We start from the raw sequence: 19,703 nt of genomic DNA, 5'->3' as shown, positions 1-19,703 counted from the left end.
CTCAATTGTCACTAGAATTTTAGTGGATAGACAACCTGGATAACATTATTCTTACTACAAAAGCAGTAGCAGGCTCATGGAAATTAAATACATTCCTAAGGTCACACAGTAATAAGCAATGGAGTTGCTATTCAAGCCTAAAGATTTTTGTTTGGTTGATTGTTTTAGTTTTAAAATCAATACACTTTCCATTCTACAATCTACTTAACTAAAAAAAGAGTGTGAAAGTGTGTCAGTCATTGGCACTAGGATTGGGGTACATCATACTGTACACTTGAAAATTACTGCATTCTATTTCTTCTGGGGAAAAATCTACAAAATAAACAAGGGAGAAAAGTCTGCTTCCATTTCTTTCCCTTTGTGCTGTCAGCTGAGTTGGTTTAGTGAGTAGTTTTGCAAGACTTGTTTCACTTTGTTTTTGCACAAAGCTGTGCCTCTTACTTCAAACAAAAGGCAGCCAATTACTAACGTCTGGTTGCTAGGTGTGGCCTCCATTCAAACGCTATAAATTCAGAAGTCCAAGACTCCACTTCTGCAGTGAAACCTTCAGAGGAGACTCTCCCCAGTTCTCTGGAAGAAGGAAGAGAAAAAGGTACGTCTACGTGTTTCTTTTAGTCAGCTTTGGTTTGTTTTAAAAACTTCTCATTACAATGTTAAATGTTACTGCTTCTATGGGATTTCTGGCTAATTGCATCTAATAGACTTTGATAAATCTGTAGAATGACACCGGTTACTTATATTTTAGGAATCATAACTTGTTCTGTTTTGCCTTACTTAGTTAAGAAGTAAAGTTTGAAAACATGGTTAAGTTTGTTTAGTACTGGCTCATAGGACTGTTCTGAGTTACCATGGTAAAGAAAGAAAGAATGTGTTTTGCCTCTGGTAGCCTTAAAAGAATGTATTTCCTTTCCTCCTCCAAGGAATGTGAGTTTCCAAGAGCCACGTCTGTGCTTCTTTCGACACAAAAATTAGAGTGGGGAGTGGGTGACTGTGGGAAGCAGATGAACAGAGGGGTAGCAGTGGGTTGCAGAAAATGGTTTCATAACAGTAGGCCCATCATAATTTATTTTCCTCTTTTTAAAGAAAAACTAAATAGATTCAGATCTCAGAGTAGTAACCATGCACTTTCTAATTAACATTTGGAAATTAATGTTATGTTTACTCATGCAGATTAAAATAAGATGGTCTGCTTATTACTCATTTCACTTAAACAGGGTGTGGCCACATTCTTCTTCCTGTAATCTCTGTGTCATAGACAGGCTTTTCAAGTGCTGGTTTGAAAGCCTAGGGGGAAAGGAAACATTTCCTGGGTGGTGTCCCATATGTTATTCCATGGGAATGCCAATGAGGCCTTCTAAAAACTATTCTCCTTATCAACATCTTGATTGCAGAATGAGCTCATGACCGTGAAACTCCTGACAGAAGCACAAAGCAAATCTAAAGACTTTTTACTAGGATATATACTTTTACTAGAATATACATGGATATATTTGCAAAAGGGAGAGGTTATGAATCGTAACCATATTTCTAATTATTCTTTTTATGAATGTTCCATCAAGGATTTTCCTTGTAATTCATTTTAAATGCTAAATGCTCTGATTCCTAATTTTAATGCTAGCTGATTAAAGATAATGTGCTTTTCTTGCCTTGTTTATGCCTAAAATTATATGTGATCTTTGATAAAGCAATGTTCCCCTCTGTCCACAGGAATGCATTTTGGTAGCTGTAAGAGAAGGCATATTACAAATGATTTCAATGTGGTAAATTGTTGGTTTCGTAATTCTGAAATGGCCTCTCCCCCAGAAATTACATGATCACCCCAGTCCCAGGCGCTCCACTTCTGGAAGATATATAATTTTTCCTGATATTGACGATAATAACAATAAAGAAGTAGCTAACATTTCACTCTTATTAAATATTTGATCAATTAAAAAGTTGCAAAGGGTGATTTCTGATACGATGTTAGCTACCTGTGCTGGTTGTTCTTAATTGTTTCTACATCCATTAATTGATGATTTATATTTAAATATAACAACTTACCCAGGGGATTCATTTTTTTCGGTCATGAACGTAAGCAGCTCTTTGAAGTAAAGTATTTTCTTTCCCTTTAAAATTGGATAGATTTTTATAAGAAAGATCAAAACAGTTTCCATTTATAGAGCTTCTTCCTCATTGTGCTAATTTTTTTCACTTCCTTCTACTTGGGGTGAAATTTAATATTGGGGCTTCAGAGATGCAAGTGACCTTAGACACCATTTATTCCAGTATTCTTATTTTACACCCTCTAGACATGTGAAATGTTCTCTTGAGGTCAGATTACAACTTGAAGAGAATCAAAGTATGGCCCAGAATCCTTCAGTTCTTACTTTTCTATCCTAGAGTGGTGGGTAGAAGATGTTTGTTAAGTTAATGCAGATTTATTTCCTAAGATATTAACAATGCTATATCATTTATCCATTCAATAATACTTACTAACATAGTAAATACCAAGGATTTTGTCAGGGATTGAAGAAAATAATGATTAGTGAAGCAATTCTCTGATATAATATGGTCCCTGTAAAGACTTTTCAACTGTACAAGGATGCAAAAGCTGTATTTCTTCCATAGAAAATGTACTTGGGATTCAGAACTTGATGTTTTCCAGCCTGGTGATTTGCTCCAGCATCAGCAGCTACAGCTCCTGGTCAGCCTTACAATCATGAAGGAAAGCATCCAGTACCCAATAGTGTACTGTTTTGCTATGCTTTATTATAAAATGGACTTTGTGTTAACATTACCGTATATCGATGCTATCTAACATGTTCTGAGTTCTGCTTAGGCTAAGCTGTGATGTGTAGCAGGTTAGTAGCATTTTGGAATTAATAGCATTTTCACCTTTACAATGCATCCATCAGGACATAGCCCCATAAGTCAAGGGGTATCTGTATAGCAGTACTGCCCTCACAGAATGTTCTATATAGATAGAAGAAATGAAAATACAGAATAGTGAAGCTAGTAGAAAGGTACAGCAAGATGCTTTGAGATGCTTTGAGAGAGCAGAGAAGGGCTCCAATCCAGTGCCAAACACCCAAATCCTGTTAAACTGCGTCCTCACTTTGCAGTAACAGTTAGTGAGGCAACGGGAAGTGGATGTGGAGGAGGAAGGAGCATCCCAGGCAAGGGAAACACCCTCCTTAAAAGTCTGGAGGCAAAACATCTTTGAGTCTACCTTTCATAAAGTGCTCCTTCAGAGTCATGCCATTAGGTAGTCTGATTGCCTTCTCTCCAATGGCTGGCGTGGGAGGGACTTATGAAATACCTACTCGAGGAAAAGCTATGCATAAGGCAACACATTTAAAAATAAACACCCCAAGGCTGGGGTGAAACATTCCGTAGTCCTCATGGGTTGTTTGGTAATGAATCAGATTTATTAGCATGAGTTATTAAAAATAACATTGATCTATCTTTGGTGACTAATTTAAAAGTAAGTATAACACTTTGGAATTAAAAATCAGGGACTTATGTCTTGATTCATGTCCCTACTAGCTGGAAGACTGCCTGAAAATTGCACCCTATTTTGTCACATTGAAAATGGAGATAATGATGATGAGGCTGTTGTTTCATTCCAGTGTTAGTAGTTACTGCCTATCACCGCAGTAGTGTAATGGCTTCGCTTCTTACCAGGAAGGTGTGATAAATCACGGCACTCAGCTTTCTCTGTCACAGAGTCTAGGAGCCTCTCATGGGGCTGAGAAAGATGCAAAATAGAGACTCTCTTAGGACGCATAAATATACAAAAATTGCTTATCTTTCGAAAGCTACACGTTTAACCACAGGTAAGCTGAGAGTGGTGCACAGTGCATAGTCACAAAATGTCATTAATTAGAAGAAAGATGGAATATTATTAATTTCCATAGGTCAGCCAAGGTCTAAATGGTCAATTTCATCTTCTAAGTCACTAATGCTAAGCCCTGAGATAAACTCGAATTTTGAGCTCATTGGAAGCCAGTTGAAGTATATAATTATCTAAACTGAGTCAATAGAATAGGCTCTTGAAAACCTAGCACATCATCTAAATATAATAAAATAGACAAAAATTAAAATATTTTGTAACTCATGAGAGTTGTCTGGCTCTTGGGTATTCAGTAGGCCAAATAGCTTAGCAATGAAATTTAGCCAAATTGAGATTTGCTGTGATGTTTGTGGACTGTGTTAACGATTTTTCGGAAGTTCTGTAGTAACATATAATTGGCTTTGAGCACTCACCTAGCAACACATGATACCAGTTGCTTTCTTCAGAGCAGTTCCTTACATCCTGCCGTGATCCTTGAGTCTTTGCTTTGTGGAGAGCCAGTGAACGTCATGGACTGACTTGAGATCCCGTTTTCCTCTTATTGCTTTCCTGAAGAAGGTTATTCTGGCTACTTTCCATTTGTAGACATCTGAAAGCTTCAGACTAAAATATAAGCACTCAGAAGATTTAAGTCACAAAGCTATACCCCTGGGAACAGGCTCTTGTGTCAAATAAATTACTCAAACCCCTTAGTTTTGTTATTTTTGTGTTAGGTAATTAATATGACATGCCATGATTTTCCTAGGTGTTCTTAGTTTTTTTTGTTTTAAGAAAGTGATGCATTATGCAAATTAGATTTTTAGTGAAGTGAACTTTTCATAAAATGTATTTTAAAGTTATCAGACTTTCAATAGTACCATTGACGATATTCTTAATGTCAGCTTTGCTCCCTTTTGAAGTTTTTCTTTTCTAACTGAAAAGCGTGGAATTACTGAAAATGTTTTATAAATGATAGGACCGTACTTAAAATCACCAGTCCTGTCACATATTTTGAGGATTCTATTGTAATAAAGGATTGAAGGAGATGAGGAAAATGGAGACTTCAAAGATTTGAAACTTGGCCAGAATTGCTATGAAGTTTTGGGTGAGCCAATACAGCAACTGGGGTCTGAAACTCTGTGTAGCAACAGCAATTGCACCACAAGGACGTAATAGGAAGGAAAACCTTGTGCAAAATTGTTCAACAAGACTTTAGGAAGCAACTTTTTTTTTTATTTTGTATTTTTTTTTGACAGGCAGAGTTAGACAGTGAGAGAGAGAGACAGAGAGAAAGGTCTTCCTTCCGTTGGTTCACCCCCCAAATGGCCGCTATGGCCGGTGCGCTGCGCTGATCTAAAGCCAGAAGCCAGGTGCTTCCTCCTGGTCTCCCATGCGGGTGCAGGGCCCAAGGACTTGAGCCATCCTCCACTGCCTTCCTGTGCCACAGCAGAGAGCTGGACTGGAAGAGGAGCAACCGGGACAGAATCCGGCGCCCCAACCAGGACTAGAACCCTGGGGTGCCCGTGCCGCAGCGGAGGACTAGCCAAGTGAGCTGCTGCGCTGGCCAGGAAGCAACTTTAAATATATTGACCACTGGAGAGATGAGTATACTATAAGTGAAAGCACAGCATGTTAGTTCTCACATGTGACAGGGTAGTAACTTAAACAATCTCCATGGTAATTATGTGAAGGTAGCTTTTGCCTTGTGTATTCTTTTCTTCAAATATTCATCTCATTATCTGTTACTATTGTCATTTTTCAGCAAGTGTAGATTGGAATATTTCGCACATGTTATTATGGAATCAGGTTATGGGTTTTACTCTGTAAGTTATTTAGCTTCATGTCACTGCCAAGATCATCTTTCCAACCTCCCTCAGCGTATTTGTGATAGTCATCTCTGAAGAGAAGAAACAGAAGGGGACAGAAAGATGGGTTAGTGTAGACCTTGAGCATGGACTCCTAAAAACCCAATCTCAGACCAAGATTATTGATACCTTTTTTTTGTTGGAGAAAAAGAACACATTTAATACACGTCAGTTTTTAAAAGTATTCACATTTCATTAAATAAAAAAAATTGTCCGACTGTAACAGCCATGTCAGAGATTTCCTTTAAGCTAGAGTTTTTCAGAAGGCCATGCATGTTGTAACTTTACCCCAATGCTTCCTGTTAGAACTAAACACCTGTGTAAAATAATCCCCTTCTGTTCATTTTTTTTTGATGGGTGTGTATGTATGTGCTGGGTGGTAAAACATGCAGGACTAGATCAGTTGGAATAGACGCAAGGATAGCAATGACTCCAAATGCTGAAAGAAGTCTAACCCAAGGAATGGAAAAGAAATCTGAATTATTTGGGAAGAAACATATGGATTGAGTTTTGAGTCTGACTACTCAATTCTTTTTTTCACCTGTCATTTTACTTTAAAACGTAAACATTATGCTTTTACTCTCTTTTTTCTTTTTGTATAGGCTTTTTTTATTCCAACATAGAATCTCAAATGGCCTACTAACTGGCCTCTAATCTTCCCTCTTGCCCATCTCTTAATCATTCTCCTTGTTATGGGGTGAATGATCTTTCTGGAAGGTACATGGAATCACACCACCTTCTTTCTAATAGTCCTCTAATGTTTGTTCAACACATACGCTTAACTTCTTTGTTCAAGCTTCTGCCAATATTTCTTGTTCCAAGAAAGTTTTCTCAGCTTCCCAGATATGAGCTTCTCTTTAAATTTTTCTGCCAGGTTAATCCTGACTCCTTTCAAGAGAGGCCCAATCAGTCTCTGAAAAATTTGCTTAGCCTTTGTGTTTTCCCATGGAGCAGACACACCAACTCTAGGTTCCCTGGAGCCTGTGGTGGTGGTTCAGGTACTTGGCTTCCAGTGGGTGGTCTGTAAATTGAGAACAGTGAAGGGAGTCACCAACTCCTCTATTCAGCCAATCCACTTACTTACATTGTAGAAGGCATCTGATCCCTTAAGGTTAGGACTGAACATCCCAAGAAACAGCCCACTTTCTCAATGGAGGCTATGCGTTTCTTTTTAAGGGTAAACCCCTCTTTAAAAAAATAAATACACCTCGTAATTTATTAGGCTGCTAAAGGTAACTCTGTCAAGAAAGCACTAGACTACTCTGCAATGCCATGTCTCATGTATGTCGTGTTTGTTTTTAATGGGTTTATTTTGTGAAAACTTCTATCCATTTTCTTTTCAGACTCCTTTAAAAATGGCAATGGTATCAGAATTCCTCAAGCAGGCCTGGTTTATTGACAATGAAGAACAGGACTATATTGTAAGTAGAGGACCATTAAAAGGATTTAGTGATGATATTAACTTAGAAATGAGTATTAGTGAATGGACATTAATTCATTTCTCTCTCATCCACAGAACACCGTGAAAACATACAAAGGAGGACCTGGATCAGCAGTGAGTCCCTATCCTGCCTTCAATCCATCCTCGGATGTTGCTGCCTTGCACCAAGCAATAATGGTTAAAGGTAGTTGTGCTTCCTCTACACAGTCCTCTCCTAGACGTTTCAGGGTGGCTATTTGAATGACTATTGAAAACAGACATGCGCAGTGGGAGGAGTCTGCTTCATTTCGCAGAGAAAAAGACTTTTTCATCCAATGAAGCTGTCTTTTTCTCCTTAGTACTTGAGAAATTTTGGTCAAATCAGTGGAATCCCTATTGCTGCAAGAGGACATCCTACATTTCTAGTAGAAACTCAGTATTGATATCAGCACCTCTGTTCACACTTATGGTTTGAACTAAGAACAGAAACTGAATCACTGAGGTCCAGAACAACTAATCGGTTCTCCCTTTCTCATCCAAGTGAATACAAAGTCATCCCAAATGCTTCCTTTGATAGAGCTTAGCATCTATTTCCTGGTCCGATATAATTTATATTACTTAGTTTATTAAGATCTTCACTTATTGATATTGACAATGAATCGTTTTATGCCAATTGTTGATGATGAAGAAATTGTAAATTCTGGTGGTCCTTCGTGTTCAGGTGTGGATGAAGCAACCATCATTGACATTCTAACTAAGAGAAATAACGCACAGCGCCAGCAGATCAAAGCAGCATACCTCCAGGAAAAAGGAAAGGTATGTTAGCTTGGTAAATTTAGATATTAATTTTGCTCATAATTATCCTTAAATATGAATTCTGAAACACAGCTACCTAATTCTTTCAGTTGTAACCTGTTTTTCCATTGTATCCATGAGTTGGTTGGCGTATTTATCCACTTTGTTGTACTGCATTAAATCTAGCCATTTTACTGGTTTCATACATTGGTGTGCTTGGTATAAATTCTTTGGTATAAATTCTTTGCAGAAGTGATATTCTGTATTTGTGAAAACCATTAATTTGAATACAGTAAACATTAAGATTACTACTGGCAACAAGGAGTATGTTTTGATTGAAATGTAACTTCTGTTCAAATTTAAAATGAGCTCTATATTACTTAACTATAAAATTTATATATAGCTAGCCATTAAAATTTACCTTTATATATTTTATACCAAATATAGACTTGTTTGAAAGCAATGCAATTAGAAAAGTATGCATGTCATTGTCTGATTATAGTACTTATTTGAATAGTGTCAGACCTCAAAAGCTGGAAAAACTATTGATGCTTTATTTTTAAGGGATTCTTAGTATTTTTTTCTGTTACTGCTCAGTTTCCCATGTTTTGTGTTTTGTGATTTTTTTCCCTATATAATAAGATTGAGGATCCTATCCTTTAGTATTTTATCAATGAATTCAATAAATTTCTTTCTAATCCCTCTGGATTGAAGATTAAGATAATATTCCTAAATATCTGATATACTTTTACATGCATGAAGGGAGAAGCACCAAAAGATGGTTGAGTTTAGGGATCAGTAGTAAGAGGTCCGAAAGACCAGGTCATACCACGCTGTTTTATAACCTAGCACAGTACTCATGAGATGGTCTGAATCTGCTCGTTTTTACAGCCTCTAGATGAAGTTTTGAAGAAGGCCCTTACAGGTCACCTTGAGGAAGTTGTGCTGGCTCTGCTAAAAACCCCAGCCCAGTTTGATGCTGATGAACTGCGTGCTGCCATGAAGGTAAATCACCCAATTTGAGCAAAACTCTTCCTCAAGAAAATGTCTGGGTTAAGTCTGCTTATGCTCCTTAATGCAATTTTCAAGCTCTAACCCAGTGTCTTTAAAAAGGGAAATTCACTGAATGAATAAATTGAAAATTAAAATAATTATTATATACATGGGAAAAAATTGGCACGATACGCTCTTTGAAATGTCACTTATGAATCAAATGCCTGCTTTTAAACAACTTTTTTTAAAAAAATTACTTGAAACAGAGCAAATGAGACAGAGAAACAGAGAGCTCACATCTACTGGTTCACTCGCCAAAAGTCCACAATAACTACAGCTGGCTGGGCCTATCTGAAGCCAGGCACTGGGCATGCAATCTGGGTATCCCATGCAATCTGGGCACCCCATTGGGCCATCATCTGCCTCTCCCAAAGGACTGCATTAGCAGGAGGCTGGAACTGAGAGCAGAGCTGGGACTCTGAAGCAGGCACTGTAATATGGGATGTGGGTAACTCAATTGGTGGCTTACTCACCGTGCCAAATATTCACCCCGTAATACCTGCAATATCACATCTTTATCCCAAATATTGACTGTAAAACAATTTTGTTTGAGAGCAATATAATAAATGTAGCTTATTAAAATTATTGAATGTTGTGGGTGAAATATACTAAATGACAGATTCAACAAATTTTGGGAGACAACTTGTTGATCATCTTGAATGGAGATTTTTCTACAATTCTTTCTTTCATCTTTTCCAATTCAGGGCCTTGGAACTGATGAAGACACTCTGATTGAAATTTTGGCCTCAAGAAATAACAAAGAAATTAGAGAAATTAACAGAGTCTACAGAGAGGGTACGTTGTCATGTTCAACCATCCAATTGCTCTAGTTAGAAAGAAAATCTGATATCCTTTCTTTAAGCTCAGTGTGACTGCTAAGCTCAATTGTGAATGCAGACTCTGAGAACTCAACGTGTTGAAGTATTTCATTAGTGTTTGGCACATGTCTGCAGAATACATACACTTTTACTAGTCAGTATTCAAGTTGCTAGGGTGCTGACAAGGGAGCCAGTGTCTCAACCCACATCAAGCTTGCTCTTTAATAGGAAATGTTCCTCTAGGACAAATAGTCACATACTTCAATTCATCACATTGCCTTTAAAGAACTTTCTAGAAGTGTGTTCTGTTATTCTGAAATTATTTCATAAAGGTATTCTGTTGGCTTTTATTCTAAAAAAAATATGCCAGCAACAAGAACCACCAAACAAAATCTCCTACACTGGTCTTTGAAAAGGTTAAAAACAAAACAAAACAAGTAGCTAGGTGCTTGTAATTATCTGTTGGAAAACTCCCTTTTATCATAATGAACATGAATGATTCACTTCCTCTTTACCTCTAGTTAGATCTGTGGGGTGAAGGGTGTGTCATGGCTCATTTTATCTACTTAATGAAACATCTTATTTAAATGACATGCCCAGCACTGAAAAGAGAGTGTCTGCAAGTCTTACTGTTTTCTTTTTCTACAGTTCCTCTGAGCCTCTGCACTTTTGCTGCCCCGACCAAACTCGTGGCACAATAGAGGATCCTTCTGCTTGATCCTCATGCTAGGCACAGGGAATAGAATACTCTCACATCTTGTTGTCAGAACAACTTATAAAGAAAAAAAAGGAAGCTTTTAACCTCATTTTCTATCATTTTTGACTCATTGCCATTGTTTATCATAGTTCTATGATACTTATCAATAGGGGCAATACTATGAGTTTGTTTGATAAAATACAGTTTATAAAAGTGAATATCCATATTTCTATATCATAGCAATATACAGTCCAGTGATAGCTCATTAAATTGCCCTGTTTCTAGTCAATTAATAATTTTGGTTAATTTTTTTCAGTTAAAGCATTATTTTATACAGTTAAGAAAGGGTGTTTAGATAGTTTTATATATAAATGCATACAAACACTGCTTACATGTCTGTGTATCATTAAAGTATGTTACACAATAAAACATTTATAATTTTTAAAGTAAATACGTAATTTATGCCCAAGCAAATAACTGTCTCATTCTTTTAAACAAGTGTTCTATTCATCCTGTTGCTTAAATTCTGTTATGTTTTATTTTAGAAATAATTGATAATGTACACGTTCTTATTAGTAAAGGTTTTATGACTATAGGCTTTCATTCACAGTTTTATACAAATTGTCTTCATTGCCCTATAGGAAATAAATTTGATGATCCAAAATTTCACCTGCTCTAATTTCTCTATTTTTAATTAATTAATTAAGCAAGTAAGTAATTTGAGAAGCAGAAAGAGATACACAGATAGAGAGAGAAATAGAGACAAACACAAAGAGAGCTCCTATCAGCTGGGGTTTACTCCCCAAATGTTCCTAATTGTAAAGGCTGGACTAGGCCAAAACTAGAAGCGGGGAACGCAACCCAGACATCACAGGTGGGCTGCAGGGACCTAATTACTTGAGCCATCACCTGCTACCACTCAGGGTGTGCATTAGCAGGAAACTAGAATCAGGAGCAGAGTCAGGAATTGAATCCAGGCACACTGATAAGGGATGAGAATATCTTAACCACTAGACCGAATGTGCATTCCTAATATCTCTAGTTTCACAAAAATATAATATTTTGAAATGTGTTCCATGAGTCAATGAACACTGTGGCTTTGTAAATTGTGAGTGACTATATAGAGATGTCAGATGTTATTGTTATTATTATACTGTACTATTGGTAGTATACTGCAAAATCTACTTTCTTATTTCTCAGAACTGAAGAGAGATCTGGCCAAAGACATTGCCTCCGATACGTCTGGAGATTTTCAGAAAGCGCTGCTTTCCCTTGCTAAGGTATTACTCAAAACCCTCAGGAAATGCCTCTTCTTTAATGAATAGCAAAATCATGGATTAATCTAAGATTTTTATTCTTTTAGTCCTTTTAAGTGTAACCATCAATTTACTCTCTACGTCTATGAGTTCAATTTTTTTACATGCCACACAGAAGTGTGGTATTTGTCACTCTCTGTCTGGCTTATTTCACTTACCGTATTGTCCCTCGAGTTCGTCCAGTGACAAGACTTCATTCTGACTCTCTTTCCCTCAACTAGTATTATTTATCTGATTGAAGGAAACCGTGTGATTACCTGCTACAAAAGAGCTTACAATAGGATGGAATATTTTTCAGGGTGACCGTTCTGAAGATTTTGGTGTGAACGAAGACTTGGCTGATACGGATGCCAGGGTAAGCGAGTGCTCAGAAAATATTTTCTGGAGTTGATCTTGCTATTATGTGGTGTCATCATTTGATGCCATCCATATGAAAGCAAATCTCTGATCCTTTCAGAGTCCAGTCACACCCTAGTGTTCATTTTCTAAATGAGGCACAGCTTCCTGTAGCCCAGGAGAGGAAAACACAGTCTTTATGCTGTCAATAAATTGCATTATTCATAAAGCCAGAGAGGATTGAAAGACAACAATAACAGTTGATTTGCCACCCCAGGAGTTGTTTTGCTGAGAAAACCCTCAATTTTCATTTTATCAAGTATTAGAAAGGGGAAAGTCATATTTCTTAAGTGAAGTGGAAGGAAGGAGTAAACACAGATAGTGTTCTATCAACCATATTCATTGAAATGCTTTATAGATGTATAGTGTCAAAATATTATTTCAGGGATATTAAATAGTGTAGAATAAGTTATGATACCATACTTATAGCCTTCAAATACAATATTAAATGTCATTTAAGTAAAGATATATATTTATATAAAAGAGAGATCAGTTCATTGGCAATATTAGAAAAAATAATCCTATTTTCAGGCCTAGAATTTTTACTGTTTTGAAGAAACACACAAGCATTATCTGTATTATGCTTTCTTCATGGAATGAGGTTCTCTAAACGGGTCCATCTCGGTGAGTCAGTAGGGATACACTCTCATTTGTCCCCCCCATCCCCTGCACTGTACCAGCATATTATCTTGCACATACTAGGCACTAATTAACTTGTTGTTGAATAAATGCGCACAGATCAGTTTTCTTGAAAAGTCCAAAATAACTTTTATAGCCATCAGAATTTTGAATCATTTTATTATTAAACTGAAAATAAAAACAAAAGTTAACATTTGCATAATTGCTCATAATAAAAAACTGTTTTTATCTGCTTGTGACATTTCTGAATTTGCTTTCCATTTTAAGACTATCAGGGCTCTTATATGTGTATTTATAAAGGTTTCATGGATTAGTGTGACCCAGGAGGATGACAATAATTAACATTTCAAAGTTAGAAGAGCACGCTTATGACAATAGACCAGAAATGATCTTTTCCATGTATAAAAGAGAACAATCTGTAGTTTAGTAAGTTTAAATTATTTCCCAAGATTGCACAGCTTTTAAATTGTAGAATCAGAATCTGAATCCAGAAATTCTGATGTCAAAATAAAAGATCTAGCTACTGGTTGAATTATTGATTTGTAAGTATTGTTTACCATTAATTACTCTGAACAAGAAAGAGTGAAAAAAAAAAACTCTTTGTATAAAATCCCTTGGAGGTATCCTTATGTAGAAAATAATCTTAAAGCAATGTAGTTCAGCAAATATTTATTCTGCAAACATATACTCAGTGTCTAGTATTTAAAAGGTGCCTTGAGAGATACCATGGAAGATACTTGACAAAATAAGGACCCTGTCTTTAAGGAGCATGCAGTCTTAATGTTGCTATTCTGATCATATCGTGCCCAAAGCAGCTGCCTAGAGGAACTTGGAGGAGATCTCACATCCTTGTGCGGATAGTCAAGTATGTACTTTTGTTTCTTGACAGGCTTTATACGAAGCAGGAGAAAGGAGGAAGGGGACGGATGTGAATGTGTTCACTACCATTCTCACCACCAGAAGCTATCCCCATCTTCGCAGAGGTAACGAGAGAAAAAAAAAGAAAAACAGTTCAGGGACCTACTTACAGAGGGTGCAATTTTATATGTTGGAGACTAATAAGAGAAAGGAAGGGGGAAAATGTTACTCAGTGTCACTCCTGAAATGAATGAGTATGGAGCCCCTGATCTATTACTGCTGTTTGTCTGTGTGTGTCCAACTTTGTACATCTACCATCTGATATTATTGGAAACACATTTTGGGTGATTAAATTGTGTTTGCCCAAAACAGTAGGTGTGGCATAGGTGTGATAAAAGACAAATGTACAGCACAATACATGGAATTATAATGAAGAAAAATCTATGTAAGGGCTCTAGCAAAACAAGAAAAAAAACAAAAACAAATTGTGGGCTTTGAACACATGATTTAACTCTGAGCCTCCTGGAAGCCAAGGCAAAGGGAAAGCCATGATGGTCACTTAAAGTTCATTATCTTATATTAGCACACTGATTTCTAATGTTAAAAGAAATTTACTGCACAGTTCTTTATATAAGTGCTGAGGCACTTAGCATTGCCGTAGTAATAACCATTATGGTTGTCAATTACCTGCCACTTTTAATAACTGTCAAAACTGACAAACATTCCCTTGAAATATGCAGAAGCACTCATCTGTCCAGGTTAGTTACATTCCTAGGAGAGGATAAAGTATTCATATTATGCTGAGTTGTATAAATATCTTTAAAAAGTGTGGATCAAGCAAGCTTGATCCACAGGGAATTCTTTAAATCAGTTGCTGTGCTTTTTGTAAAGTTTGCTAAAGAATACCATGTGTTGTACATCTGTTAGTTTAAATGTAATATTCAGTGTTTCAGAAATACAGCAAGTACAGCCAGCACGACATGAACAAAGTTCTGGACCTGGAGCTGAAAGGTGACATTGAGAAATGCCTCACAGCCATCGGTATGTAGTGCTGGGCCTGGAAGAGCTTTCTAACTATGACGTTCTTAATAACAGCATACGGTGCTATTCCTCTTATAAAACTATGGCGAAGTAGATTGCATTTACTCTGTACCTGCTTATGCCAAGAACACGCCAAGCTAGGCACAACACAGGGAATTCAGAATGACCATTAACAGTATGGGATTTGGAATAGGTAAGTGTACATTCAAGACCTGGTCTGTCACTTTTTGGTTGTATGATCTTGGGCAAGTCCAGGAGAGTCTGACTCAATAGGTCTGAGCTGACTTTTGAAAACCTATATATTTTTAAGATCTCCTAGGTTATTCATCAAGTGGGGGACCTATGTTGTCACATGGGATTTCTCGATCATTATAATGGGTGTGAATCCCTGGGGAACTGTCCAAATGCAGATTCTGGTTGAATAGCTCTGTGCTGAGCTTGGATTCTGCATTTCTAACAAGTACACAGCTGATACTAGTGCTGCTGGTACCTATATCCCACTTTGAGTAGCAAGATATAAAAATGTGCTGGCATTTTATTTGAGTACTATCATATTTAAAGCTATTCTACTCCAGAGTACTTTTAATAAATAAAAGTTTAATTAAAGTTTAATAAAAATAAAGTTTAATAAAAGTGTTCTTATTAAAACATAAGGAAAATTTATTGGTTTGTATGGCCTTTCATACCTACTAGTGCTCCTATTTCAAAGGAGAATAAATTCAAAACAGCTGTAATGATTGAATTTGCTTTTTGGATGGATTTAACATTATAGGCAGTAAATGATAGTTGTCAGGGGAAAGGATACTCAAAACCATACCCAGCATCACAAATATTCTCCACTTAGCCATATGTCCCATGTTAGGAGGGGGGAGTTGAGGAGCAGTGCTTGGCAAAGCTGTCTTTCATGTTTCTTTCATATGCAAATTTCTTCTTTTGTGGTAAATGCATAAACTAGAATGTGCTTTTCTTACAGTGCAGTGTGCCACATGCAAACCAGCTTTCTTTGCTGAGAAGCTCTATCAGGCCATGAAGGTACCATTCTACTTATTACTGTATGCAGAGAGATGCTTATTGCGTTTGAAAACCACACATTTAATCCCTTCCCATCAAAGGGAATCCTTGTCCCATTGGATGTAGGAGGTAATATGCCACCTATTAGAATAAATTTCTTTTGTATTTGGTGCATTTTTTAGTAGGTGAGAGTGTCGAGTGAGCTTGATAACAGTTTATAGCTGACATGACTTAAATCCCTCATCACAAAAGCCACGGTGACATACTTTCTCTATTAGCGTGTGATTTTAGTAAACTGTTTCTACTTGGGTTGTGAGTTTCATAATGTTCACTTCCTAAGTTTCACTTGTCCTTTTTTATGATGCTATCTTTCATCCCACAGACTGTTTAAAATGTCATTCCATAATTACAGAAGTAGAAAATGTTATTAAGATATAAGACATATTTGAGAAATATCATTCAACTATTTCACTTAACCATCTAACTAACTTGTATGGTATAGTATAGCATGTAGACCAAATGAAGTCATAAAATTGTTTTTGTTTTCTTTTGCACTTGCAGAAGGAGACTTTCAGAGAGAGAGAGAGAGAGAGAGAGAGAGAGAGAGAGAAAGGTCTAAGCACTCAAACTAAGGAATCCCTATGAAATGAGATATAGTGTTACAAAGCAGTACAATTGTTGCCTAATGTGATATTTAGATGGGTAATGATAAATCCCTGATACTGTGGGAGAACAAAGAGGAACATGTGTCCTAGTCTTTGAAAATTGATGTCATCTTCCCTTCAGTTAATCTAAGACCTAAAATATGAGTAGGGATGAACAGCAAGGTTGGTACAATAACATAAAAACAACATAAACACAAGTCTGAAGGTACAAGGTAGCATACCCTTTCTAGGTAAAGTTGCAATTAGAGTGATGGGGCACAGTGGACGATATTGTAGAATTAGGCAGGACATTGTAAGTCTTGATGAAAAATTAGTGCTTATCCTAAGAGTAACAGAGGACTACCCAAGTGTTTTAATAGATGAACTGAGATCAGCTTTACAATTTCAGAAGTTCACTTCATTTTTAAGTAATTATGAGTTATTTTAGACAAGAAAAACTGGATGATGGGAGAACAATAGGAGATTGTGAAAGCTCTCTGTACCTACTAGTAATGTAGCAGTTTCTCATCATTTCATTACCTACTTGTATACTGTGTGTGTGCTTGTGTGGGTGTGTATGTGTGTGTACTCATGTGGAGTTAGTTTTCTTATAGAAATTATATGGAAAAGTATGAAGGAGCTTCACTCTGAAATCACGTTCTTTAAGGAAAATGTTTCTGGTGTGAGAGACACTTGCCACCATTTGTGTTGCACAGGGTGCTGGAACTCGCCATAAGGCATTAATCAGGATCATGGTTTCCCGTTCTGAAGTCGACATGAATGATATCAAAGCATTCTATCAGAAGAAGTATGGTGTGTCTCTTTGCCAAGCCATCCTGGTAAGCTGTTGTTTTCATAATGTCACTGTCACAAATCAAAGTTCTGTTTTGAGACATCTTCAAAGAGCTGAATTCCTGTATTTGTAAATGTCATATGTAAGATTGATTCAATATATGAAGGGGAATACTTTAAAAGTGAAACAAACTACACCCTACTAGTGATTTGTCTATTGGAAAGCCAGGTACATTGCTCAACCATAATAATGGAAATGGATAGTTTCCCATGAATAAATTTAACCACCAACATAGTTTTAGAGCTTTTGCTAGTATAAGTGGACATCATAATTTATTTTGTAAAGGACAATGGTAAGAGGGTTAGCAAGTTATTATTTAAGGTATTTCTTAATGTTGTAACATGAAGAATGTTTAAAATATATGTTCAGGTTAGTTCATTAGAATATTGAAAAATAAGAGAAAAAAAGGTTTTAAACATTAAAATATAGATAAGTAGATAAGTATTTAAATTCACTTTACTACTTGTATTAGATAACAAAAAATAAGAAAAATATAAGAAAAAAATAAGAAAAAATGAAAATATTGTAGGTTTAAAATTCTCTTTCTGGTAAGTGGATCAAAAGTTTTCTCATATATGATATAAGATTGTGTTGTGTTATAATTATTCAATTCTGTGTAATATTATATTATTTTATATTATTCTCATTCCTTAAAAATATTTGCTCTAATATACACTTGATCTTTCCCAAAAGACTGAGAAGTGAAATATTTGCTCTATTATAAAGCATACTTAATTCAGGGAAATTTATAATCTGAAACTTAAAAGCTATACTTTTATGTACAACAATCCAGATATTTCAGTTATCTGCTCCATATATTATTTAATTAAATAAACAGTATTTATATCAAAGATCACATATCATTGCTATGCTACAACATGTGATCTTATCTACAATTAAATCTACAAATATAATATTTGTTTTATAGTTACGGCAATCTTGTATTGATTACAATCTGGGCTTGCACATTCATTGTCCTCCATCTTTGCATCAACAGGATGAAACCAAAGGAGACTATGAAAAGATCCTGGTGGCTCTTTGTGGAGGAAACTAACCATACCTTTGAGGGTCTGAAATATTATGATCAGAAGACTTTCTATTCATATCTTTTCATTGTATAACATAGGCAGGTATCTTTCTGAAAAATATAGCCTATAAATCATTTTTATCACAACTCTGTGTAATAGAGATAAGCTTGTTTTTTTTAGAAAATATGTTTACCCTGATGATAAAATCTCATAAAGAAGTTGTTCTAGTAACATTGCCTGAGAAAACAGTTGTGTAGCTTAAAATAAAATGATGTTATAAAACACTTGGTGTGCAATTTTTTTTTGTATTCTATATTTACTGTCACATATCAGAGAAAACATATGATATCTGTCCTTTTGGGACTGGCTTATTTCACTAAGCATAATGGTTTCCAGTTGTATTCATTTTATTGCAAAAGATAGGATTTCATTCTTTTTTATGGCTAAATAGTATTCCATAGAGTATATATACCACATTTTCTTTACTCAGTCATCAATTGATGGACCTCTGAGTGGATTCCATATCTTAACTGTTGTGAATTGAGTGTAATAAACAGATAACTCTTTCATATGCTAATTTCATTTCATTTGGGTAAATTCCTAGGAGTGGGGTGTCTGGGTCATATGATGATGGTGGATTGATCTTCAGATTTCTGAGGAATCTCCATACTGTCTTTCATAATGGTTGTACTAGTTTACATTCCCACCAATAGTGTATTAGGGTACTTTTCCCCCCACATCCTTACCAGAATTTATTGCTTTTTGTTTCATGTGTAATCCAGTGGTTTAATTGGAATTCAAGGGATAGGAATCGAAATCCTAAAATAAAATTACTTAATGAGATAAACTTTGCATGTTCAATTAAAGAAATTATTATAGAGGGGCCGGCGCCGCGGCTCACTAGGCTGATCCTCCGCCTTGCGGCGCCGGCACACCGGGTTCTAATCCCGATTGGGGTGCTGGATTCTGTCCTGGTTGCCCCTCTTCCAGGCCAGCTCTCTGCTGTGGCCAGGGAGTGCAGTGGAGGATGGCCCAAATACTTGGGCCCTGCACCCCATGGGAGACCAGGAGAAGTACCTGGCTCCTGCCATCGGATCAGCGCTGTGTGCCGGCTGCAGCACGCCGGCCGCAGCGGCCATTGGAGGGTGACCCAACGGCAAAGGAAGACCTTTCTCTCTGTCTCTCTCTCTCACTGTCCACTCTGCCTGTCAAAAAAAAAAAAAAAAAAGAAAGAAAGAAAGAAAGAAAGAAAGAAATTATTATAGAGGAGCAAGCATTAGGCCAGCAGTTAAGTTCCCATATCAGAATACACATTTGAGGCCTGGCTCCAATCTTGATTCCAGCTTTCTGCTAATAAACACTCTGGGAAGTAGCAGGTGATGGCTCAATTAATTTAGTGTCTGCCACCCATGTGAGTGACCTGAGTTTGTGTTCCCAGCTATCAACTTTGGCCTGGCC

General features: G+C 36.6%; 1 protein-coding gene across 1 annotated transcript; it reads left to right on the top strand.

The window, feature by feature from the left end:
- Positions 1–571: 571 nt before the first annotated feature.
- ANXA1 (annexin A1) lies at positions 572–18,524 on the top strand. The gene is given in 13 exon segments (NM_001171152.1): positions 572–592; positions 7,020–7,097; positions 7,193–7,301; positions 7,818–7,912; positions 8,783–8,896; positions 9,649–9,739; positions 11,660–11,739; positions 12,074–12,130; positions 13,700–13,793; positions 14,614–14,709; positions 15,683–15,741; positions 17,081–17,203; positions 18,215–18,524. Coding segments are annotated over 12 exon segments (1,041 nt in total). The 5' UTR covers positions 572–592; positions 7,020–7,031; the 3' UTR covers positions 18,272–18,524.
- Positions 18,525–19,703: the final 1,179 nt, after the last annotated feature.

This window comes from Oryctolagus cuniculus, chromosome 1, assembly GCF_964237555.1.
Source record: "Oryctolagus cuniculus chromosome 1, mOryCun1.1, whole genome shotgun sequence".
In the NCBI taxonomy this organism is placed as follows: domain Eukaryota; kingdom Metazoa; phylum Chordata; class Mammalia; order Lagomorpha; family Leporidae; genus Oryctolagus; species Oryctolagus cuniculus.
Note: the sequence above shows the minus strand (reverse complement) of the source record. Positions and strands in the feature narration are given on the sequence as shown.